The sequence below is a fragment of the Leptopilina heterotoma genome, unplaced genomic scaffold (assembly GCF_015476425.1).
Source record: "Leptopilina heterotoma isolate Lh14 unplaced genomic scaffold, ASM1547642v1 Lhet_6, whole genome shotgun sequence".
Taxonomy (NCBI): Eukaryota; Metazoa; Arthropoda; class Insecta; order Hymenoptera; family Figitidae; genus Leptopilina; species Leptopilina heterotoma.
In genome coordinates, this window is record NW_025111137.1 from 892,568 (window position 1) to 919,872 (window position 27,305).

The 27,305-nt window shown below is 28.9% G+C and overlaps 2 protein-coding genes across 14 annotated transcripts in view; one reads left to right on the forward strand and one right to left on the reverse strand.

Moving 5' to 3' along the window:
- LOC122509237 (acyl-CoA Delta-9 desaturase-like) overlaps positions 1 to 19,682 on the forward strand; it is a 36,846-nt gene extending 17,164 nt beyond the window's left edge. For 2 of the 4 annotated variants that reach the window (XM_043623120.1, XM_043623122.1), the window contains exons 2-6: positions 8,222 to 8,455; positions 12,368 to 12,498; positions 12,969 to 13,174; positions 18,047 to 18,229; positions 18,319 to 19,682. In XM_043623120.1, the coding sequence (XP_043479055.1) occupies positions 8,227 to 8,455; positions 12,368 to 12,498; positions 12,969 to 13,174; positions 18,047 to 18,229; positions 18,319 to 18,679 (1,110 nt within the window). In that variant the 5' untranslated portion in view covers positions 8,222 to 8,226 and the 3' untranslated portion in view covers positions 18,680 to 19,682. Of the gene's footprint in view, positions 1 to 7,515; positions 7,627 to 7,725; positions 8,002 to 8,221; positions 8,456 to 12,367; positions 12,499 to 12,968; positions 13,175 to 18,046; positions 18,230 to 18,318 lie in introns of those variants that run through there. The other 2 variants (XM_043623121.1, XM_043623119.1) reach the window with 2 other exon arrangements.
- LOC122509236 (mucin-5AC-like) overlaps positions 1 to 27,305 on the reverse strand; it is a 659,214-nt gene that overhangs the window by 213,255 nt on the left and 418,654 nt on the right. The window lies entirely within an intron of this gene.

Consider the following 27,305-nt stretch of genomic DNA (forward strand, 5'->3'; position numbering starts at 1 on the left):
AGAAACGAATCGAGCTATTTAATATATCAAACAGAAAATTGTGACGCGGATTTAATAAAAATGTTTAACGAAAATTGTCTAAAATCTCCATTATTACTCAGCGATGAAACATTTGTGAAAAACAGCCATAGGTTATATACGTATATTTGTAAAAGAAATAGTTCTAGCTATAGAATGCGAAAAGAATAATTATAATGATAAGAAATTGTGAAATATAAATAGATACTTTAAGGAAACAATCAGAATAGAATTAGATTTCAAAAAAGACGATTTAAAATTTACTAATGATAAATTACCAAAATTACTAAGGTTTTTCAATGTAGCCAAAATGAAAGAAGCAGAAATTAGTAAGAAGTGAAATGATGCTAGAAGACTTAGAAAAATATGAAAGATTTGAGAGTTTGACAGAATAGTTTTTGACGAATTTAGAGTATATAGGATATGCAAGTATTGTACTTATAATCTTTAAAACAGAAATTATGCAGTGTACTTTAAATTTCATGAGATATTGTAGTCAGAATTGTAACAGAAATTGTAACTTTAATAATACTGATCCAACTTAGAATGAAACTATTGAGAAAAATCTGTAAGGATTAAATTTTGAATTACATTCGAAACCTCCTAGAAGGAAACCTGCATCGAATTTTTAAATAAATGTATTTATTTAAAAATCATCGATAATTTGAAGGGGGGAGGTGTCGACAGTATGAAGTATGAGTGTGTATTGTAAAGAGTGGGGACGAGTTCACAGTCCTTTAAAACTAAAGCATAAGCAGGTGTGGTCAGATTAATTAGTCGCTACTCAAAGTGATAGCACGTTTGTCTTCCAATAAGGCTCAGTGAAGAATTGGAAGGATTGATTATCTCCAAGTTTTTGTACTTTTACTTGTTAAATAAATAAAGTAGAGTTGGCTCTCAGTTGAGTAACCAACTCACCAAAAATAATAATATTAGTTGTTTCTTACGGCGACAACAATGTATACATAAATAATGTTTTTAAAAGCAAAAAATTTGATATTTTTATTAGAATATTAAAATTTTATTCGGTCAATGTTTTGATATAGCAGAATTGTTAATCACAAAATTATCGAATAATATTTCTGATATAAATTTTGTTTACACTATTTGACATTTTGAACTACTAACAACAATAATAAAATAAGTGAAAAGGTTATTTCTTTGAGACCAAATAATTACTTTATAATGAGTATTTTTATTTAAATATTAAAAATATTGAAAATTATTTACTGTTTTTATTAAATATTAAAATATTGAATGTTAGTCTTTCTCTAAATACAAAATTCATTATAAAAAACATAATTTGTCTTCACTACTATCGCTAGAGGTGTCAATTAAATCTGTTAGAAGTGAAATTTTTAAATTTGCCGCTTCTCTTGACATTTTTTTAAACTGCACTAACAAAATTGTGGGAGCAAATTTTGTTGCACCTTTCGATCCTTGAGAGTGCACACTTCTTAATTCGAACACAAATAACGATCTGGCGCCGGAGCAGTGCTGCCAAAACGAATACTCGAAACGATCTGCGCCGGAGCAGTGCTGCTAAAGCGAATACTCCAAACGATCTGCACTAGAGCACATTTGTCAAACCGAACATGCTACTCCTGCTCTGGAGCACTCCGAGAGTGCTCCGGTGCAGATAACCGAATTCGCTATAAGAATTGCACCGAATAGTTATTTCACATACAGAATATCCGGTTTCGACGTTTCCCATCTCTGAAGAATATGGCGCCAAATTTGAAAAAAGTTTATTATTTTATTATTTAAAAATGATTAATAATTACAAATATTGTTTAAAACAATTAACTACGCTAAATATCATTAGGGAAATTTTTTTAAACAATATTTGTAATAAGTAATTATTTTTAAATAATAAAATAATAAACTTTTTTCAAATTTGGCGCCATATTCTTCAGAGATGGGAAACGTCGAAACCGGATATTCTGTATGTGAAATAACTATTCGGTGCAATTCTTATTATGACATTTATAGGTTAGGCAAATAATAAATTAGAGAATTTAAATCTTACAAAAAATGGATGTTATGTAAAATACGAATTAGGAAATATAAAAATTATGAAAAAGAATTATTTGGAAAAATAAATATTCGGAAAAATAAAAAATCGATTAAAAAAAATTATTTAAAATATTATTTCGGTAAGAAAAAAATTATACGAAATAATTATTCGAATAAAATAAAATTATAAAAACTGGTTATTATACAATAAAAAAATTTGTATAAAAAATTATTAGATATTAAAAAAATTTTGAAAAATAATATTTCGATATAATAATAATTATGAGAAGTGACAATTCGGTAAAGTTATAGTTAGAAGAAATACAAGTTAGAAAATGTAGTAATTATAAAGAAGAATGATTAGGAGTAAAGAAAATTATGAGTAATGTTAATTCGAAAAAGTTAAAATTATTTTGAAAAACATTTATAAGAAAAAAGTTTTATAACAAATGATATTTCGATAAAATAAAATTTAGAGACTTTAGAATTTAGAACATTTACACATATATTAAAAAAATATTGTTAGGAACAATAAATTTTTTAAGAATTGGTAATTCGGTAATATTTGAATTACATTGAATAATTATTCGGGAATATAATTATTATAATTATTAACAAATCTATAAAATAATATTTATCAAAATTGACATTTCGAAAATAAAAATATTAGTGTAAATAAGAAATATAAAAAATAATAATTTTTAGAAATGATAATTCAGTTATTTGAAGATTATAAAAAATTTTCTTTCGCAGTATGAAACATTCTGTTAATTAGTCATTCATAAAAATAATGTTTTTGACAATTATTCTTTTGATTAAAAGAAATTATAATTAATTCTTATTAGATAAAAAGAATTTCGATAAAATAAAGATTCGGAAAATAAAAATTGGAGACTTTTCATGCGCCTCTTAAATTTATTAAAAAATTATTGATTTAGTGAGTTATTAAAATTTGGAAAAATTTGTTAGTTTCTAACAATTATTAGTAATTACTATTAATTATCAATAATTTATTTCTAATTAATAATTCCTGTTTAGTTATTATAAATTAAAATTGTAAAATTAATTATAAAAATATTTTAACTGTTAGAAAAAATTACTAAAATATTAATTAAAATGATTTAATTATTAATTAAATTGACTAAAACATTAATTATAATGATTTAATTATTAATTAAAATCACAAAACCATGAATTAAAATAATTAACTGAATAATTAAAATAATGAAATTATTAATTGAAGATATTAAATAAGATAAAGTAGAAAATTCAGAAAAAAATTTGACTTAGAAATTTGATGGCGTAAAAACTGATACATTAACAGAGATATCAAAATCTATATGTAAGCGGCTTTTTTTATTAGCTGTGTATATGGTCGTGATAAGTATAACCCTCTATTGTACGTGTCGGAAGCATTAAGTACACATGATTCTTTATGAAAATAAATGCGTCCTGTGCAAAGAAAGGGGCTTGTAATCAATAAATTAATGTTTCAATTCTTCTATATATTTTCTTTTCGGCAAAAACACACGAAATTTAACAAAGTCTCTTTCGAGATTCTTTCCCGAAGTTCATCTCTAAAACGACTTTATTCAGAAAATGTGTGAATAAAACCTTCACCAATCCCCTCTTTGATTCACCTCAGAAGAAGGAGAAGAAGAAATTTCTATGCACAAGAAAATCTATTCTCGCCTTGTGATTTTATTCTGAAATCCATTGAAACTTTTTCGCGCACATTTATAAAACGAGTATCAAAAAAAAAAAAAAGAAAAAAATTGAGAACGAAAGTGCTGGGAAAAGAAAAAAAATCCAGTTCCAATGGAGTCTATGTGTATTTGCTTTTATTTAAATTGTAAGTTAGATGCTATGACGACGACGTAAGTTTTTTTTTGGACCCAGAGCTTTTAGCGAATGGAAGAAATGTTTGCGCTAAATGGTTCGATCTCATATGGAAATGAGGTTTGGCTCCTTCACTTGTTTGAGGGGGGTTGACTCTCGACTTTTGACTGATCTCAAAAGTATCTTTGACTTCGCTTTGCCATCTTCATGTTTTTTTCCTTCTTCTTCTACTTCTTTGACATTTTTCCACCTCAAGAGTCCATCTCACGTATATTGATATTGCCAATGTGATTTACGTATATGCAAAAAACGTCACTTACAGATTTCATCTTGAAATTTATCAAACGAATAGAAATCACTAGCAAAGAAATTCGATAGGAAAACAAATTGAAAACATAAATTGTTGAAATTAAAATGTAACCAAAAATTTAGTTACAAAAGTATTATAAAAAATTCTCTAGAAAAACATAATTATAAATTATTTATAAACTAGCACAACTACAAGCGCACGTGAAATTTTCAATACCCATTGTTAATTACAAAAACTTTCTTCTTGAAATTTAATATAAATTTATTATTTAAAAAAAATAAAAATTTTCGAAATACAATTTTTCAAAAATATTATTATATTTCAAAAGAATTTTTAAAAGTAATAAAATTAAATTATTTCAAATATAAAATTTATTTCAATATGAAATTTAACAAAAATTTTAGTTGTTTCCATTTTTTAAATTATTTTCGGAAATTCAATGATCTTCAAAAAAAAATTTAATTAACATTTTGTAAAAATATTGTTTTTCTTAGAATTTCTAAATAAAATTACTTAAAAACCTCATGTCGAAAAATTTGTTTTAATATTATTTTAACACATCTATTATGATTAGAGTCTAATAAGAAGCTTTGTTCCATGCAATTTTCATTGATATATTCAATGGAAATTCTGCAAGTTTTTTATTTTAATAATATTTGAAAAGTTCTATTATGATTAGAGTCTAGTAATAAGATTTTTTTTTGCAAAATGCGTATTTAAATCAAGTTTTGCAAATAAATTTTAAATAAATTTCCATTGAATATTCACGGAAATTCCACGGAGAACTTCTATGGAATTTTTCGACTTGGGGACCAACGTCGTTTTTCAAAACACAAATGTGACTGTCCACGAGAAAACAAGGCTTAGCTCCCAAACGTAAATTTCACAGGGCGAGCGATTGAAGTTTAACTTCTGACTTTTGCATTTGAAAAAGCAACATAAAATCTGTCGATTACCATAAAAAACTCAAATTGATTTTTTCGACCTAAGCCGTGTTTTATCGTGGAGAGTCAACGATTGAGGTTAACTACGCTTAACATACCCATCTTTAAAACGATATATTGTCGAAAGTAATTGATATTTTTAACTTTTGACTTTTGCATTTGAAAAAGCAACATAAAATCTGTCGATTACCATAAAAAAATCAAAATTGATTTTTTGGACCTAAGCCTTGTTTTCTCGTGGACAGTCACAAATGTTTTCTTAATCGGAAATAAATTCTAAAAAAGTTCTGAGTACCTTCGTGTTTCGGATAAAGCTCTTCTTTAATAAAAAAAAGCTCCAATTTAATGAAAAAAGCGCAAATTTGATAATCGCCTACAAAAATTTTTAAAAAGAATTGTCGCAAGAACAGCGTCGTTTTTCAAGATACAAATTTTTTCTGAATCAGAAATAAATTCTAACAAAGTTCTGAGTACCTCCATGTTGTGGAAAAAGCTTTTACTTAATAAAAAAAGCTTTAATTTGATGAAAAGAAACCAAATTTGATACTTGCCTCCAAAATTTTTTAGTAAAACCTTTTTAAATTTAATTATTTTTGAAAATTACTACTACAATTTTTCCAAAATTCTATTATTTTTTTCAACTTTTGAATAAAATTATTCAAAAATTTAATAATTTTTGAAGAAAAATAATATAATTTTTTTAAATAAACATTTAAATATTATTAAACTTTTAAGACGATTAAATTGTTGAAATCGATTTCAATTTAAAAACCTTTTAAAATTTAATTTATTTTATTTAATTCTTTAAAATGCTTTTAATATAAAACCTTTTGAAATTTAATTATTTCTAAAAATTAGAACTGCAATTCTTTCAATTCTTTAAATATTTTCTAAAATTTTGACTGAAACTTTTTTTCAAATCAATTGTTATCAAAAAGATAAACAAGAATTAAATTATTTAAATACAAAAATAAGTCATAAAAGAATTGTAACCTTTATTTATGGGTGTTTTTTTTAATTGAGAAAAAAAATTCATAGACTATTTAAGATTTTTAATTAATTGATATTTTTAGAATATCAAATTGATAAAGATCATCAATAATAATCGATCGACAAAATCATCAATATTATTAAGGGGTCTTGTAACTTTTTCAGCTCTAAAATCTAAAGATTTTAAAAAATTTACTTTCAATTACTGTTGTCACTGTAGCTCATATCAGAATCATCTAAAATAAAAAGTCAAACATAATTTAAAAATAGACGACTTAATACAGGTCCTAAACCTCGGAATACTCAAAAACATAAAAAAATTAAGAAAATGGCAAGCTTTTGAATAAAAAAATCTGAAGAAACAAAAATTTTTTTTCCTTAAATTAATTACAAAAATGTAATTTTAAATATTTTAGTAGTAAACCAGAGATTTAGGACCTTTATTAAGTAGTCCATTTTGGAATGAAATTTGATTTTTTTATTTCTGATGATTCTGCTATGAGCTACAATAACAACTAGTAATTTTTACCAGAGTAAAAAGCGCCCTCTGTAGAAGGAGGATACTTATATTTTTCCAAATTTGAAATTCTTTTTTTAAGACTTCTTAACATACACAATGACATGTAAAAACTTATGATCCATTATATTTTAAAATTTATCAGAAAAATTTTTTTTAAAAAACTTCCAATTTTGAGGCCTAAAAAAGTTACAAGACCTCTCAAATACCACCGAGTGATAAGTTCGAAATTAATATTATTTTTCGAATACTTCGAATAAAATTTCCTTACTTAACTTAGATTTTCTTGTCCTGTGAAAATCCTGTTGTTGTAAAAATTCTAGGGGGTTTAATTTCACTAAAACACTAATTACTCTATTTACAAATTAATTGGTAAATTTTTGACATCAGAATTTAAACTATAAAATAATTTAGAATCAAAGAGCCCTAACTTCACGTGAAGACAGAATATCTTGATGATTATTATTATTATTATATAATGATCACTTAAATAAATTTAATTTAATTGTAAATTATTTAATTTGGATTAAATAAAAAATTATATTTATATAATTAAATTATAATTTATAATAATAATATTAAATTATAAATCCGAAAAGAATGATATGATTTATTGAAAAATTAAACTCCTCAGAAGAAAGATTTATCTAGATTAATTAATTGTAAATATGTAAATTAATTAATAAATATAAAAATGAAATTACACGAAAAAAAATTTCTTTTTGTAAAAATAATTCCATTGCACTCGCGCGATATGAATGAATGTTGCAACCTCAGAGAGCAAAGTAATAAATCATTCTCCACCGAAAATAGTCGATCATTCACTTTGCATTGCTAAGTTGAAGAACGAGATGACAAAAGCTAAAATGAATAGAGAAGACGAGTTTCTCTCTAATTGAATCAGAGTTTATTTAGACGGTGAACTAAATGTTTCATTGCGCTGAAAATTTCAGAGTCCATACGATTATATTAAAATTGCAAGGGAATATTGGGTAAGTATTTCAATAGCAATAAACGTAACATTTTAATTAATTCAATGGATCCTCGTTGAGAGATACAAAACGAAGGGGGAATATTGGTTCAGTACACGAAGGAGGGTATGGTCCACAATCGCTGACATCCTGCACTGGCTGTCAGTTTAAACCTCTGCTCCTCTCTCATGTGACGTCAAATTGTTTCTTTCGAAAATTTAGGCAAAATCTACTTAAAATTGTGCACAATTGATGTTAATTCGTGTTTAGTTTAAAATAATAAAGTCAACGAGATTATGAATATTTACATTTACAACTTTTAACAAAAAATAAATCAAAATTCAAGTTTTTTCCCAAGTGTAAAGTTTTTTTCGTCATCCACTAATTCTAGTTTAGGTGATTTAAAAATATTTTCTATATCCATTTCTCCGGAATTTTTGTGATATTCTTTTACTAGTGCTCTATGAAACTTTTGTGTTAAATTACAGTTTAATTCTTTCCCTCTCTCTCTCTCTTTTTAATTAACTACTAAATATTCGTACTTTTTTCTTTGAAATTTCTATATTTTTACTAAAAATATTGAAAATGTATTTTTTTTTCTTATTTTTCATTTTAGGAAAAATGACGCCCACTCCGAGTGGAAAGGTTTTGGAAGGAACCGCCTATAAAACAACGGACAACATGAAATCGGAGGCAGTTTTAGAGAAACAAAAAAGTGATTTAAAAAAAAGTGACTTTAAAATGCAATTAGTTTGGAACAGAGTTGCTATATTGGGATACTTTCATTTGGCTGGACTCTACGGCATGTATCTCATGTGCACGAAAGCTCATATTTTGAGTCCATTAATCAGTGAGTACCTTCTGAATACAAATATTTTTAAATACGTCAAATAATTATTTTGGAATTTACAAAAAATATCGGGAAGTTTATTCTAATTTAATCTCTTCTAAGTATAAATATCTTTAAAAATATCTAAAAGATAAATATGTTTAAATTTCCAAAAACTTTTAAAAATTTATTTTAATTTAGGTAATACAAATTTATTACAAACAATCTTGACAAATTTATTTAAACTATAATAGTATAGTAATAAATGATAGTAATAAAAATAATAATAAACAGTAAAAAAATAAAAAAAAATAATAATAATAATCTAAGTTAATAATCTTCTTGTTCTGAATATCTGTTCAAAGTTTGAAGTTAGTTATTTTCGATTGATTTTTTATTTCCTATAATTTTGTTAATAATTTTTCTTTTCAAATAATTTGGATTTTTCAATTAATGAAATTCTAATTCAATAATTTTAAGATTACTTGAATTTGACAAAAGTTAATCAAATAAAATTGTTTTGAATTAAAAATAATTTAATTTAACATTCTGAAATATAAAAATAGTTATAGTACATCTAAACTGAAATTTCTAAATCCAAACAACCGAAACATCATAAGTATAAAAATAGTTACTTATGAATTATTGTAGAAAAAGTAGGTAATCTTTATTATTGCAAAACACAGTTAATGTTAATTACTTTTGTAAGAAAAACTGGATTTTATTTATATTAATCTCTTGTTTTGTGTAGAATTAAAAACTTAATTTTTAGAAAGTTAGTTGAAAGTTAAAATTGATAACACAGGACCACAACATTTTTTTAAAAGAAAGTATTGACCGGACCATGTTTTTTATATGTTTCTTGGGTCGCTTAATTCGAATCCGAACTCAGTTTTGCGCCATCACGTCAAGTTTCTTCAAAATGGCGGATCCAATATGGCTGTCGATTTTTTTAAAATTCACCCAATTCGCCTGAAACTTGTTACTCGGGGGTTCTTGGGGTCGCTGAATACGAATTTTACCTTAGTTTTTAAAAATTCAAAATGGCGGATCCAATATGGCTGACGTATTTTTAAAAAAATTACCAGATTTATTCGACACTTGTTACTTGGGGTCGCTGAATATGAATTTCACCTTAGTTTTAAAAAATTCAAAATGGTGGATCCAATATGGCTAACGAATTATTTAAAAATTTCTCAGATTTTGGATTTTTGAAAACTAAGGTGAAATTCGTATTTAGCGACCCCGAAAACCCCCGAGTATAACGTTTCAGGTAAATCCAATAATTTTTTTAAAAATTGGTCAGCCATATTGGATCCGCCATTTTGAATTTTTTAAAACTGAGGTGAAATTCGTATTTAGCAACCCCAAAAACCTCCGAGTAACAAGTTTCAGGCGAATTGGGTGAATTTTAAATAAATCGACGCCATATTGGATCGGCCATCTTAAATTTTGAATATTTACGAGTTTCTTTGATTGTTTAACATTATATAATATTTTTTCAGTGTTTTAAAGTTGTTTTTTAATAGAATCTTCTGCTTATTTTTATTTAAATCTTGTTTACAGTCAGTTTTTTTTCGAATTTTATTAATTTGTGAAGAAACTTGACGTGATGGCGGAAAAGGGAAAACTGAGTTCGGATTCGAATTTAGCGACCCACAAAACATATAAAAAACATAGTCCGGTCAATACTTTCTTTAAAAAATTTTTGTGGTCCTGTGTAATAATTAAAACAATAATAATAAAAATAATAACAATGAATAATAATAATTGATACAGTTTCCCGTGTAGAAATTGAAGCGTGGTAGTCATTCTGCCCTGATCAGGTTGAATAGGGCCCTGCATCGGAAATGAAACACTTTTTCTGATCAAACCCTGTAATTGATAAATGTGAATGATGGAAATTGTTTTATTTCTTTTCAATAAAAACTAAAATTTTGTTAAAAAATGTTTAAGAAATCAAAATTATGCAGATTTTTTTCTTTTTATTTCTAAAAAAATATAGAAAATTAAGCAAATTTTAGTAAAAAAAAAGAAAATTATTTGCATAATTTCTATTTACAAATCATAATTTTTTTAAAAATTCTAAGTTTTTTTTAAAAAGAAAAAAATTTATATTTTTTTAATTAATTACAATTTTTCAACAAAATGTCAAGTTATATTGTTTTATTGTTTGGAATTAGAATTAGAATATTATATTCGTACCTTCAGATTCAGAAAAAACATATTTTCCAGTTTCATTAGAATCCGCTTCAAAAAATTTAATTTCGTTATATAAATTATGTTGTTTATAAAATATTTAAAAAAAGCTAATTTGCAAAATATTTATTTAATTCTTGTATGAATCTATGTCTTTTTACTCTTTTTGAACTTTTCTTCGTATACATTTTAATTAATTATTACTTATTTTCAGTGGAACTTTTTCATTTTTGCTTAAACTGACGTAAAATGAATTTTAAATAATTGAATGTGGCTTAATGTGTTGACAATAAATTATATAACCCCTTTTTTGAAGTAACCTGGAACCAGATCAAACCCTGATCAGGGCCAAACCACAAATAAAATTTACTTAAGGCAAATTCTACACGGGTTATACTACTGTTTTAGGTTTTGCAATTTTAAATAAGTAAATAATTAATATAGGGGAGAATGGGGCAAAGGCTCTAGGTTTACATTTATCGATGTATATTTTTTAAATTAAGCAAATAATTTATGCGGTCTTTGTTTCTCATTATTCTAAAACTAATCAACAAGAAATTTTAATAGTTGTTATTTAGTATATTATAATTATAAATACATTATTTAATGAAATTTAAAAACAATGCAAAAAATGCCTTTGCCCCACACGCTGGGGCAGCGACGTTTTCGCTTATATTTCTAAAAGAAAGCATTTATAAGCCTTAAAAAAATTAATAAGTGATATTTATTAGTATAATATTTACGAAACATAAGGTTAACTACATAATTATTATTAAAAGAATTGGACTATTAAAATAAAAAATAAAAACTTTTAGTGATTTTAACCTTATATTGTGAATTAATACATAGAAAATTCGAATATTCAATTGTTTTTAACCAAATTATGTTCAATATTGCCTTTGCCCCACATAACAAACTTTTTTTTTACTTTAAATTTAAAATATTTAGATGCAAAATTAAACTAAAACACCACGCCAGTTGTGTAGAGAAATATTTAATTTATTTACATGTTACGTTTTTAAAAATTAAATACTTAAACTTATGTTTTAAAAAATAAAAGTTTGTTCAGTAAAATTATCATTTTATTTTTGCAAAACAATTTTTTTGTTATATTTCTTAAAATATTTGATATTTTTAGGTTTTTCTTTTTTTAATCAATTGGTCTGATTGCATTGCAACTTAACTTTTAATACCAATTGGAATAGACAGAAAATAAAGGAGATATTTTAAAAAACGTCTTTGCCCCGCATAGCGCCTATTTGCCCCACTCACCCCTATGTACATCATTTTCAACTATAATGTATATTAATTTTATTATATTTGAAGTATAATACTTAATTAATAATTAAAAAAACAATAAAACTATAATTTAATATTTAACCCCAGAATACCTAACGGGGGTGTTTTGGTGCCCCAGTCAAAATTTAAACTGTCATTTCTTAGAAATTTTTGGTCATTTTTTGATTACTTCAAATTTTTTATCACATATCCTAAATGATAATATTGATAAAAAATTAATTCTTAATTAATTATTTTCTTATTAATTATTTACTTACTAATTACTTATTTAATATATATTATTATTTAAAGCCATTCTCTTATCAAAAAACGAAGCAAATGCGTTTTATTAAACTTGTTTTTAAATAAATTCACAATTGTGGAAAAATAAAACGATTTTGGGGAATAACATAATAATGAAAAGAAAATAATTTTGACTATTTTTGTCATTTACAGTGTACGGATTTGTTGTTTTGACTGGATTGGGAACGGGAGCCGGTTGCCATAGACTTTGGAGTCACAGAGCTTACAAGGCCAAGTTGCCAATGAAAATAATTATGATGTGCCTTCAGACAATAGGATATCAGGTAAAGTAACTTCATTAACTGTCGAGGCTTTATTTAAACGAGATGCACGGTTCAATCAATCTCGTTAAAAATCAAAGCTTTTTAACTCAAGGACTTATGACGTTCACCGGACATCACTCTCCATTAGATAGGGACGGATGACAAGCGCGATGGACACAATAACAAACAATAACTACAATCGTTTAAAGCACATCCTCTATGATAATAATAATAATACAAAAAATAAAATATTTTTTATTACCCTAAAGTATTTCAAATTTTTTCTAGTTTGTCACTGTTTAAAATTTAAAATTCCTTCTCATTTGTCACTCTTAAAAAATTTTGAATATTATTAAGTTATATGTAAGAAGTTATGCTATCTAGTTCATTTAAACAACTATTTTAAATTTTTAATATATTTCCTGAGAAAAGTAATTATTTTTGCAAGCATTATTGAAATTAAAGTAATTGTATCAATTTTATTCTTTAAGGGTCATATCTACGGCTGGGTGAGAGATCATCGAGTACATCATAAATTCGTCGATACTGATGCTGATCCACACAATTCAAAGAGGGGTTTCTTCTTCTCTCATATGGGATGGCTGATGGTTAGAAAACATCCCGATGTGAAGAGAAAGGGCGCTACTGTTGATATCAGTGATCTTAAAAAGGAACCCGTTGTGATGTTTCAAAAGAAGTAAGTGCATTGTCAAGAGTTCATGTAAATTAAATCTCTAATCTTAAACTTCAATCACCAAAGGAAATTATCATCCCAGATAGCACGCAAGCTTGCTGCAAACTTGCACTGCAAGTTTTGCAAGATTGCAGTGCAAGCTTTCTGCAAGTTTTCAGCAAGCTTGAAATGTCTGGACTGCTGCAAACTTGCACTGCAAGTTTGCAGCAAGTTTGCACAGCAAGTTTGTAGAACGCTTTCAGCAAACTTGCTGCAACCTTGCTGCAAAGTTGCAAAATTTTTTTGTATGCATAAAAAATTATGTTTTTTTTACCTTTTTTTGCAAATAATTTTAATTTTATTGAATTTTAAAAAGGTACAAAAAGCAGAATTTTTTATGAATATATAAAAAAAATTTGCAACTTTGCAGCAAGATTGCAGCAAGCTTGCTGTGCAAACTTTCCACAAACTTGCTGCAAGCTTGCAGTGCAAGTTTGCAGCAGTCCAGACATTTCAAGCTTGCTGCAAACTTGCAGAAAGCTTGCACTGAAATTTTGCAAAATTTGCAGTGCAAGTTTGCTGCAAGTTTGCAGCAAGCTTGCGTGCTATCTGGGATGTAAGCAATAACTAAAAATTATCAGGAACAACTTTTTACCGTGTGCGTCACTCAGTAACAAGTTTCGAGCAAATAGGATCAATTAAGAAAAATGTATAGCAAGTTTCAATCGAATTGGAACAATTTTCAATAAAATTTTCCACCATACCCCAGTAGCATGTAATGTTCCAGTAACATTGACAACATTGAGGCAATATTGGTAATGTTAAGGCAGTGTTCTCAATATTGCTGTAATATTACGTGGTGCTGGGTTATTGGATCCGCCATTTTGAATTTCTAAAAACCAACATCGTATTCCTAATCAGCGATCCTGAAAACCCCATTGTAGCAAGGTTCAAGCGAATTGGAACAATTTTTTTAATAAATCGGATTCGTAATCAGCGGCCCTGAAAACCCTTTTGTAGCAATTTTTAAGCGAAACGGATCAATTTTTAAAAAATCTTCCACCATATTAGATCCGCCATTTTGAATTTTGAAAAACTAGCATTGGATTCGTAATGAGCGACCTATAAAAAAGCTGTTCCCAACTATTTTAATGCTAAAGGCCGTAGCAGTATAAGCATGTAAAAAGTGCCCCCTCTTGGATTGGGTCCATATTTAGGGAATAATTTTGACCTATTATGAGACTTATTTTCACCAAGTTTCAACTCAAAAAAAAATTTTGTTTTTGAGTTATACAATTTTTTTGAAAAATTCAAAAAAATTCAAAAATTTTTTTTCCCTCCAAAATGGTTGAACCGATTTTCATGAAAAATTTTTTTTGTACAATACAATATTAACAGTTAATAAAAAAAAAAATTTTCGACCAAATTCTAACAAAGAAAGTCAGTAAAAAGTCAGTAAAAAAAAATTTTTTTTTTATTTTTTTTTAAAAAACATTTTTTTTTATTGAAATTTTTTTTGCACCACCGCCATTTTTTTTCTATAAAATAATAGTCATTTCAAGAGTAACATATATTTTTTGCAAGATGATTGAAAGGGTACTTCATACTTTAAAAAATAAAAAACCGATTTTTGGCCCCTAAATAGTACAGTTTTCTATATAAACGAGGGGCCAACATTTTTTAAAATTACATTAAAAATTAATTAATACTTAAATTAAATTTCTAAAAAAGTTAATAATATATGCCTGTTTATTGTAAATATTGATTTTTTATAGTATGTACAAGGTTAATTAAAAAAGTAAATGGACGTACACTACCGTCGGGAATTACCGGTACGGCTGCACGCGCACGGCCCAAAAACATGTCAATCACTTGAAGTTTTTTCAACTTTGGCATATTTTTTAGTAATTGTAGAAAAAATTTGAAATTTACATAGGTTTAAGTTTTATCTTTAACTTAAGACCAAAAGAGTTTTAAAATCTTAATCGGTTTGTGAGATCCCAATATATATAGAAAATATCTACTGCTTTGATTCAAAAATAATATTTGTTTGAATAATTGTGTTTAATTCAAATATATTTTCTGTTTTGGTTTAAACAAAGAATATGTTTAAAAATGTTATGTTTGATCCAAACTTATATGTTGATTAGAAATAATTTAAAATCAACCATAAATTTTGTTTGAATATTGAATATATTATTTCTATAAATGAACCAAAAAATATGTTTAAATTAAACTGAAATTTGTTTGACTGTATAGCAAAGATATTTTAAGTTTGATTTAAACAAAATTTTTTTGAATCAAATAAATCGTTTTCTCAGTGATTGACATGTTTTTGGGCCGTGCGCGTGCAGCCGTACCGGTAATTCCCGACGGTAGTGTACGTCCATTTACTTTTTTAATTAACCTTGTACATACTATAAAAAATCAATATTTACAATAAACAGGCATATATTATTAACTTTTTTAGAAATTTAATTTAAGTATTAATTAATTTTTAATGTAATTTTAAAAAATGTTGGCCCCTCGTTTATATAGAAAACTGTACTATTTAGGGGCCAAAAATCGGTTTTTTATTTTTTAAAGTATGAAGTACCCTTTCAATCATCTTGCAAAAAATATATGTTACTCTTGAAATGACTATTATTTTATAGAAAAAAAATGGCGGTGGTGCAAAAAAAATTTCAATAAAAAAAAAATGTTTTTTAAAAAAAAATAAAAAAAAAATTTTTTTTTACTGACTTTTTACTGTCTTTCTTTGTTAGAATTTGGTCGAAAATTTTTTTTTATTAACTGTTAATATTGTATTGTACAAAAAAAATTTTTTCATGAAAATCGGTTCAACCATTTTGGAGGGAAAAAAAATTTTTGAATTTTTTTGAATTTTTCAAAAAAAATTGTATAACTCAAAAACAAAATTTTTTTTCGAGTTGAAACTTGGTGAAAATAAGTCTCATAATAGGTCAAAATTATTCCCTAAATATGGACCCAATCCAAGAGGGGGCACTTTTTACATGCTTATACTGCTACGGCCTTTGTTGCATTTATTTTTTCTATTATTTATTTACTTTAAATTTTGTTATCAAATGTGATCCGTATACGTTTGCAAGATTTTCATAATTCTTATGTTATAAATAAGATTAGACTGTTGTCTGTACATTTTATAAAATTGAAATTTTTGTAAACTGTTACTTCACGGGAAATAATGAAGAGTTGAACTAACTATCTGGAGGAACAAACAGACTATATTTGAGGTTAAACTATACGACAACCATCTAGAGGGTTGAATATACACTCTGATGATTAATTTGACTATCTCAGAGGGAAAAGTTAACTACCCAGAGAATCAGGCCAACACTCATAACCTAACTTTCTAAGTTCAACCCTCCATTTTTCTCAGTCTTTAAATTATATCAAGTTAATGTTAATTCGTTTTTATTTATAATTAGGGATTAAAATATTTTTTGCAAATTTCTTAAATCAGCTTTTAATACTTAATAGTAATAAAGAATATAATGAGAAACAATTTATTTTCTTGAGACATTCTTTATCAACGGGATCCCCCTGCTCACCAAAAAGTGGTTTAAGTTTAAATTGCCGACCATAGGCTTAAAATTTAGGTAAAAAGGAATGCATTTAAATGTCAAGTGTCAGTTCTTGAAAATTCAAAATGGCGGATTCAATATAGTGGTTGATATGTGTAAAATCAATTTAATTTTTATGGTATTTGTGACTCTGGGGTTTTCAGGATCGCTAATTACAAATATAAAGTCAAATTTTAAAAATTCAAAATGGCTGCCATTTTTTTCAAAATTTCTCAAATTTGCATAAAGCTTGTTTCTCCAGCGTTTTTGGGGTGCCTAATTACGAAATTAAAGTCAGATTTAAAAAATTCAAAATGGCGGATACACATATAGGCGTAGCTAGAACTTTTGGGTAGGGGGGCACGGTCCCGATGTGCATATTCTGATAGGTATATATATTTATGAGGGACAAGGGGGCTAAATGTTAAATTTTCGAAAAATGTTTTTCCAGGCACTAAATTTAACTAAAATTTAGCCCTATACATTAAATGTATTAATTTTTATTAATATTTATGTCATTTCTTCAGAGGGGCCCGGAGAAATTCCGGGGGGGGCGTGCCCCCCTGGCCCCTGCCTAGCTACGCCTATGCAGATACAATATGCTGGACTACGTGTGTAAAATTAATGTAATTTTTATGGAAAAAAAATAAAAAAATTTTTTCATAATGGCTACGTCAGAATGTTCAAAATTTATCACTTTTTAGAAAAAATGCTTTTTTAGTTGTTTCAGATAAAAATTGAAATGCCAATCATGCCCACCACTAAAAAATGTACTGCTGCACTGAAAAGCGTCGCCATTTTTAATTTCTTTAAAAACTATTTCGTATTTACATAGCTTACAATGTGTATAACAAAACAATAAAAAAAAATAAAAATAAAAAAAAATAAATAAATAAATAAAAAAAATAAATAAATAAATAAAAAAATAAAAAAATAAAAAAAAATAAATAAAAATAAAAAAAAATAAATAAAAAAAAAATAAAAAATAAATAAATAAATAAACTAAAATAAAAATAAAAATGTCTTATCTCAAATATGTTCTTCAAAAAGAAATTCTTAAAAAACCGTCTAATTTAAATGCGTTCAGGGTGGCTTAACCCCTTAATCCCTTTACTGTGTTTGACGTCTATAGAGGCAAAAATAATTCGTGCCACCAATGTGTATGACCGCTATAGCGGCATCTAAAAGGAAAATCACTGTAAAAAATAAAATAGTATTAAAAAAAAAATTCAGCACTAACTGGCTAATTCTATAATTTTGCAGTGAAAAATTTTAAGAGATTAATAATTTTATTTCGTAATATTTCCAACAGATATTACCTACCAATGGTTGGAGTTTTCTGCTTCACGATACCATCAATGGTCGTTCACTATGTTTGCGGAGAAACATGGTTCGATGCCTACCACATGTCCGTCTCAAAATTCCTCTGGAGTACACATTTAACGTGGCTGATTAATTCAGGCGCTCACATGTGGGGTGCCAGACCATACGATCAGTGAGTCAATTTTTTTTTCTCTTTTTCAAAAAAACAAAATTTATTACCGCACTTAAAAATCAATTAAAAAACAAATTAAAAAATTTCAGAACAATGACAGCCAGAAATAATTTGGCACTCGCTGTTGCTGTTGTTGGAGAAGGATGGCACAATTATCATCACGTATTCCCATGGGACTACAAGAGTTCTGAATTGGGAAATTATAAAACAAATACACCAACTGCTTTTATAGACTTTTTTGCGTGGTTAGGTCTTGCCTATGATTTAAAAACAGTTCCAGTGAGTATGATCAATAAACGAGCATTAAGAACTGGCGATGGTACAAGAAATAGTCAATTTATCGATGACAATAAACCCGATCTTACCGATGAAACTGTATGGGGATGGGACGATAAAGACATGAACGAGCAGGATAAAAAATTGGCTCTAATTCTTAATAAGGAACATTAATTTTTAACCAGTCTCATTAAATTCATAAGAATAATATCACACATATATTTATGCGATATTTTTTCACACTTAAATTTTTAAGTTAATCCCTTTTGTGCTTTTTCAATTCTGATAATTTTAATTCCCGTTAATTTTGGGAAAATAAAATCAATTTTTTTCATGTAGGGAAAAATTTTTAGTTTATTTAGAAAATATTAAATAGAGTAAATTTCATTGTTTCAAAAAAAAAAAAAAAATTTCTGAATATTTAGAAACTAAATTTTCGAATCAAAGGTGGAAGAAAAAAGCAATCAATTGTTTAATATAATGCCTAAATTGTCTAGTTTAATGACTTAATTGTCTACTTTAATAAATTGTCTAATTTTACCGAGTATCTAATAAATTAAGCACTGGATCATATTATCAGTTTAACTCATAATTATCACTCGTCTAATAATTAAGAAAATGGTAAAAGGTTTGAAGAATTAAAAAACTGTGCGATTGCTTTTAGAAAAAGTATAAAATAGGCAAGCTCACAATTTATAATACCTCCTTCTTTTTTTAAAATACCATCAAATTGGTGTAATAAGTAACAGAACTTTAGGTTTTATTTCAAAATTTTTATTATTGATGACTTTTTTCGTTGACCGATCTTCGTAAATTGTTTTCGTTATTTTCGATTTAAGAAAACCGGTCATAGAAAGAGACGAAAATAAAAATTCCGAAAGAAAATCTAAAGCCTTGGTACATATTGCCCCATTTGACGATATTCACTATTTTACATTTTTGTCATAAACAATATAGAATATTTATTATATCTAGCAGGAATGTATAAATAATTTCATGCTTTGAGCTTCATTGTATATTTAATATCCACACCATTTATAATTAGGGACATCAAGTTCCAAAAAAGAAAACAAAAAAAACACAGGTGTCTTGAAACACCTTCTTCAGAAATAATAGTAGTTTTTTAAAAATTGTAATGTTTTTTTTAATGAAATAAAAATTGGTATAAAGAAAAGAAGTGAGAGTTGTTTTATTATGAAAACGGATGGATCTTATCATTATGTCTTTGGATGGGGGAAATTTGAACTTTACTCAACTTGACGAAATTGACCCGTTTGCTTCTGAACTTTACGACAAAGACTGTCTCTCTTTCTTTCTTACTTTGGTGCCTCGAATTACGAATTCGATCCTTCGACGCTTGTGAAACGAACTATCTGCTTTTTGTCTCCACTATTCAAGTGGAATTCCTTCTTTGTATCAAACTTAACTTATCTCCCTTTCAAAGATGGTAGGTTCATTTTCAAACTTTTCCACACTTAATTAAGATTTTGTTATTTTTCTCAAGAAAAAATGAATAGCTCGTAGTTTTCTTGTCATTACACCTAGTTTTGATTTCAAAAATATCACTTAATTGCAGATAATCAAATAATGAAATAATTTGTAATTGAAATACTTTTCATATAGAAAAGTTTGTTCGAAACTTGGAGAAATATTGTAGGAGGCAGAGAAAGCGTTTTCACATCGATGATTAAGGATTTGAAGCAGAAGACGATTTCGTGTCAAATGCATGATGCCGGAGGTGCTTACGCTGATTACGGTTCCTTACGGTCGTGTGTGCCGCGGCATGTTCCACGGGAACGTGTTGGCACTGAGCATAATTTAACACGATACGTTGGGGTTGTGCTAACTTGCTTAGAGTAACCTCAAATACTACTGAAGGCGCACACGCCAGACGTTACGATGAGAAATTTCCGCGCGGCATTGCTAAATCGACGACGCTTTTCGTCGACGTTACACTTCATTAAGAGTGCACGAAGATACTAATTTTCAACGATAATTCAATCAGCGTCAATAGATTAATTCTAAAATAGAATTCTAAAGTAAGTTGCATCCCTTCGATTCTTTTTCGCAATTTGTTCGTCCTTCTTATAAAAGGAAACATGCCAATTAATTAAGGGAGATATAAGAGTTTCAATGTAAAAAAAACATATTTTTTCGATTTTTTTCAGAAAATATTGTTACGTGTTAATTATTGGAAAAACTGAAACAAAATTTGAATTTGTAAAGAATCAATTTCGGAATTTAAATAAGCTTTGTTATGAGAGTGTTTGGTGAGTGTGTGAAGTCGAGAAAATGACCTTGACTAACGAAATCAGAGAATGCAGTAAGAGATTTCCCTTAAAATTCTTTTGGGCCTGCCAAAATTTAAAGGTTTTGATTCTAGGTGTTGATGCAGATTAGATTGAACACTCTTCAGACTTGGAGTAACCGAATTATTTATTCGTTGTTGATGCCGTGGTAATGCAGTGCAGTCCTTAGAAAAATATAAATGTGCCTCGTAGTAGAAATTATCTGCTTGAATGAACTTGACTAAGACGAGACTCGAAAAAGGCACTTGGTACTTGAAGAGGTTTTCTGGACTGGAGTCGAAAAAGACACACAACTACACACTAAAAAAAAAGTTTTACTTTCAGCCTCTTTTTGAGGCTGGAATTTAAGGTGTAAATGGAGTCAGCTCCGTTAAACAAGGACAGACTTATGTGAAATACATGGGCTGAATTTAAGGTGTAAACGGGTCAGACTTTTTTTTCCTGTGTAGTTAACTTGGTAGTAGCGGTTGCTTAGACTGACACGATGAACACAGGTATCTGATTTGACGGCGATTTCTGGACTAACTCGAAAAAGACTGTCAGTTAATTCGTAGGCGACTTCTGGACTGGCGAATTTGGCAAGGGTGGCTGTGAGACTAGCAGATGGATATTGTTACAGTTTACAAGAAAGGAGGATTAAAATTTTTGTCTTCGGAAAATATTATTAAAAGAGGAAGAAGCAAATACGATACCTAAAGTCGAAGATTATAATATCTAGGTTTGAAATGGAAAGAAAAAAAATGTGTTGAACATATTCCTTTTTATAGTGAACAAGAACTCAAAGGGTATTTTCAAGTTTGATAGCTATGAATGTAAAGTCCTAAATGTAATATGAGAGGGAAGATATCCGGAGGACAAAAACCACGGCCTTGTAATCTCAGGGTCGGAAGGAGAGGAATGAGCGAATAACTATATCCTAGAGGATGTGAAGGCGTCCTCCTGGGTTATAGTAGCTATAGTTGATTCCGTGGAGCGCTCTGGGGCCTATAATCATGCGTCTTGATTAGTGCTTCGCGCTCAGTGATCATCCCCAGTCTCTAATGCTTCTCTCTGAGCTCTAGTTCTCTCTAGTCTCGTCTCCTTCGTAGACCACACTTACTAATATTCCTAGCCAACACCGTCTAACGGCTGATTTCAATTACAATGCCATTAATTCCAGTAGACAAGACTTCCATATTTCAAACTCCCACCCGAAAGAAACATTTTACATTCAAAATCAATTATTACAGAAAACAAGAAAGTCTATTTTTCGTGTGGAAAAAAGTGAATAATGATAAAAAGGAAAGTTATTAATGTAAATAAACGAAAGAGAAGATATTAGAGATTTTATTTTCGAATCTAAAGAATAGAGAAATTCTTCCACAGCTTTAGTGGCATCGTAAACCAAGAGTACATAAACCAAGTCAGTCAATAAGAGATGGTCGACTCAAGCAGGCTTTACTACGACTCTCGTTTTCATAGCGGATGAAGTTACGACTTATTAAAAAAAAGAGTGTCTCTTTTACTGCGACCGGCACGTTCAAGGTGATCAAAGCAGAAGTTAAAATTTACAATGACATCTGCTTTATCCCATCAAAGTTTATAAATAGAAACAAAACTTTTCGCTTGAATTGATCCATTTCATCAAACTTTCTTCTCTTTTAATCTTCTAATTCTTTTCTCTTTCTTTTAATTTTTTCTTTTTAAAAAATAAACTTTAAAGAATAAATTGATAATGAAAAATAAAAGATTTGGAATAAAATGATTAGAAAACAATTATCAGAGATTGTTTGAATATAACCATTTTCGGTAAAGTAATACCGGATAATCGCAAATTCCAAAAGCGGATGGGTAAGTAGATAACGTGACACGAGTTGTAGGTGTGGAATGCAAAGCGATAGATATTGCGAGAATCTTAGTGGCCGATTCACACCATAGAATTCGTGAGGTATCCGCTGACCGTGAGCATCTCGGTTGGTCGGTACGTCCGGGTAGGTTGGTGAGATAACCAATGCTGCAGAATGGGATGAATAATGAAGTGATTCGCGCCTCGACCGGAAGGGCAGGTCGAACCATCCCTAGAACCGGCGCTAACCTCGAGATTAGCCTTGAGTTATGGCGTTAAGATCACATCTAATTGTATCAGTGTTATACCTCCCAGTTATCTATCCATCTATCTGTACTCCTCGTCCTTTACAGACACTATGACCCGCTTACTCAGCTTTCCCTCCCTTCCACTCTATTGAATATCTTAAGGAAGGGTACAGTTGCAACTTTAGAAAAATCTCTAACATTTTTAAATTTTCTTAAATTATATATTTTTAGAAGTATTGACGCATTTTTGAAAATATGTAATTTCGAAGATGATACGATGAAAAATAAACAGGACAGTAGGTGCTTTGATATGTCCACAAATTTTCAAGGTAGTGGAGAGGACCTGAATAGAAAATATCATTTTAATCGTGAACGTGAAACACGAAAGATCGAGTGCCTCTTTTGGGTAATCACATCTTTACAGATACAGGGATTAAGCACATGCGCCTAAATTAAATCAATAATAACAAATTTACCCCGAAAGTAATTAAAGTGGGTGGCATTAACATATTGTACCTTTGTAAGAAACTAATACAAAGGGTGTCACTCTTGCCAAATTCGACAATCCAGAAATTATCAGCGAATTAACTAGTTGCCCTCTTTGAGTCTAGTCACTGTACAAGTCAAAGTTTATATAAGAAGTTAATTTCTACATTAAGTCACCTTTCTATTTTTGTGAGATGAAAACCTTATCGAGTTGCATAGTGCTACACCAACATTGAATAAATTATCTCTGATACTCCAAGGCTGAGGAGTAGTACACCAAGTGCCTACTTCGAGTCTCCTCTTATTCAAGTTCATTAAAGGAAATAATTTCTACTACGAGGCACATTTCTGTTTTTCTAAGGACTGCATTACCACGGCATCAACAAGGAATAAATAATTCGGTTACTCCAAGTCGAAGGGGTGTTTAATCTAATTTCCATCGACACCTGGACTCCGGACCTTTTACTTTTGGTTGGCCCAAAATCATTTTGAGGGAAATTTCCTACAGCATTCTCTGTTTTAGCTGGTCAAGGTCATTTCCTCGACCTCACACTTTCACCACACACTCTCATAAAAAACCTTATTTACATGCCGAAATTGATTTCTTACAAATTCTAATTTTGTTTCAGTGTTTCTAATAAGACTTCTGGATCTACCACGGTACCCTGGAACCAATTTCAACCATCATGTTGCAAACATTTTTGTTGCAACTTGTTTAGGGTATATCACTGAACATTTTCCAAAAAAAAAAAAAAATTTCAAAATCCGTCGGGCGCTTTTCTTTTTAATTTCAATTTTAGTGTTTTCAGCGACGAATTTAAAACAACTTGTTCAAAAAAATATATAAAAACATAATTTTTACATGCAATTTTTCGTAGAATTGAAATATGACATTAGCTTTCGAAGGTCCTATAAAATTTTTATGTACTTGTGGTTGAGAATTGTGTGCTTTTTTCGACTGCGGTGTGAAAAAGGAATTTCGTTTAACCCAAATTTAAATATGACGGTTTTAATTTCAAAAAACACAAAAAAAATTTCATTTTTTCAAGTTTGATAATTTTTTTACCCATAAAACGTATGTAAATAAAATTCAATTCTCAACCATAGATGCATATAGATTGCATACCTTTAAGAATTTAAAATTTTAAGATGGCGGACCAAATATGGCGTCAAATATGAAGTAAAATTTGAAAGTTTTAGTCACTATATTTCAAAATACCAAAATGTTATTGACTTCGACAAAATTTTGTTACGTGAGGGTTTTTGAGGTCGCTAATTACGAATTCGATGTTAGTTTTAAAAAATTCAAAATGGCGGATCCAATATGGCGGAAATTTTTATAAATTTATTTAATTGACCTTCGGAAGCAAATGTCATATTTCAATTTTACGGAAAATTGCATGTAAAAATTATGTTTTTATATATTTTTTTGAACAAGTTATTTTAAATTCGTCGCTGAAAACACTAAAATTGAAATTAAAAAGAAAAGCGCCCGACGGATTTTGAAATTTTTTTTTTTGGAAAATGTTCAGTGATATACCCTCTAAACAAGTTGCAACAAAAATTTTTGAAAGGAAGCAACTTGAGGATTGAAATTGGTTCTAGTTTGCCGTGGCTCTATCTCCACTATTTTTAATTTTTTTTTTAAATATAATAACTATATTTAAAGGTGAATATATATAATTTAATTCAATAAAAACTTGAAAATTCTTACCGTAATAGTTATTTCAAAAAATATTTCTTCCCGAATGCCTTACTTTCATGCGGTCAGAGTGGCTTGATTTTTATTGGAGTTAATAATCAAGTTCGAGTGCATTTTTGTTCAGATTGTGCAAGTTTGCTGCCTTGACTTCAGGTGGTGAGAAGAAAGTATAAATGATGACAGGTAAGTAGGTAGATTGCTCCGAGCTTAATGGCGAAGATAGACGGCCCAATATCGCTATCTCTAGGCTTACTTTAAATTCCATTAAGTGGTAGCCTCCGGCTTATTTCCTCCCTTCTGCAATTCCTATAATTCTTATTCTCTCCCTGGTGTGGCGTCTCTCACGCGCTCTTAAAGTTAACTCTTAACTTCGCCTCGTTCTAGAATCCAATGACTAACCCTTTGAGGACGCAAATATCCCAGAATGCAATCTCCAAAGAAACTGGGATCAGCTCTCGGCTGGCATTTAACCAAAAACTTAATGAAAGCTGGTTGGGAGAAACGGCTCACCTTTTCCACAATGGCAATAGAATGAACTGAGGCCGTGACGTGATTAAATAAAGACAAATAACCCTCTGATTAGTGATCCTGATAAATAACCCCTGAGGTTGACGATTAACTAATTTGATTTTACCTCGACAGGGAATTTATTTTCATCCCTTGATGGCGAATTTATTTTGTTATTATATTTCTTTTTTAGTTGGTCCCTAAATTTCGCCTGGAAAGTAAAATAAAAGCTGACGATTCATTTGGAAAAATTTGGTTAATTCGATATTTCTGCAATTCAAAGATGTCATTTTTCCAATGAGTATAATTTTTACCCACTTAGTGCAAAATAGACAAAAACGTTGAACTAACATCCTGCCGTGAATATTCAGTCATTGTGAATGAAAATTCAGCTATGAAAATACTTTAGTGAGAGATGAATTACTGCTACCTGTGGCTTCCGTCAGTTTTGCACGAGGAATACAACAATGGCAGGAAAATTAGTGTCGCGTATGTCATATCGTCTGTATCATCAACATTTGATGGCACTGAAGAAGCAGAGAAATGGAATGGGTAGTTGCTTTGTACCATCAGGGTGATTATATTGCCATTCGGCAAGTGACATAAAGTCACACGAACGAGGAAAGGGGACTTGGTACCATAACACGCAATAGTGCCATGCGTATATGCTGTTCTCGTGGTTACTGTTTCCGTATTATACAGATTTCCTTTTGTACCCTAATTACTTTGCTTTCCCAAGAACCTTGTGTGCCAAATTCTAGCTTTATACTGCCTTTTAAACATTATTCCGCTGCCTCTATTCTAGGTATACTATATTCTTGAAATATTGTATTCGCGGTATACTGTATTCTCAATGGTACGGTATTTTCTCTTTTCTGGTATGACTGTAAATTCTTCTCAAAATTAAAAATTGGTCAATTATCTGTTTAGTTTATCTTCAGAAATCTATTTACTTCTGTGAAAAATTGGCTTAAAAATTCATCTATGAAAATTTACGGCGCATCTCATTGTCGCGGCTAATGACATTCAAATTTCGAAATCATAAGGGAGAAAAATCATTCTCCTTAGAGAACCCTTATGGTTTCTGAATTTCTCTATCAACAACAGCTGAGGTACGTCAGAGAACTAGTTAAAGCGTAGTATTATATCTCAGAAGAAAACTAATTATACCCTAAATTATATATATTTAAATTATCCGGCATCAGTGATTCAAAACCGATTTATTCTCAGAGCAAAAGAATCTGATCTTAAGGAACAGGTTTAAGAAAGAGGAACTGTTTAAATCGAGATTAAATTATTAAAGTTTTATTTGAATCCTTTACAAATAGAATGAGAGATAAAAAGTAGATTCAGATGTCTTCAGGCACACTGAAACAGAATTGGAACATTGTGGAATCAAAGAGAATTTAAATGACCTTGACCAGCGGAAACAGAGAATGCAGTAGGAGATTTCCTTCAAAATGCTTTCGGGCCACCCAAAAGTGAAAGTTCCGGAGTCCACGTGTCGATGCAGATTAGATTGAACATGCCTCAGACTTGAAGTAACCGAATTATTTATTCCTTGTTGATGCCGTGGTAATGCAGTCCTTAGAAAAACAGAAATTATTAAAAAAAAAAAAAGCAAAAATTATCTTCTTGAGTGAATTTTACAAAGACGAGACTCGAAGAAGGCACTTGGTACTTGAAAAAGATTTCTAGACTGGAGTCGAAGAAGAAACTTGAT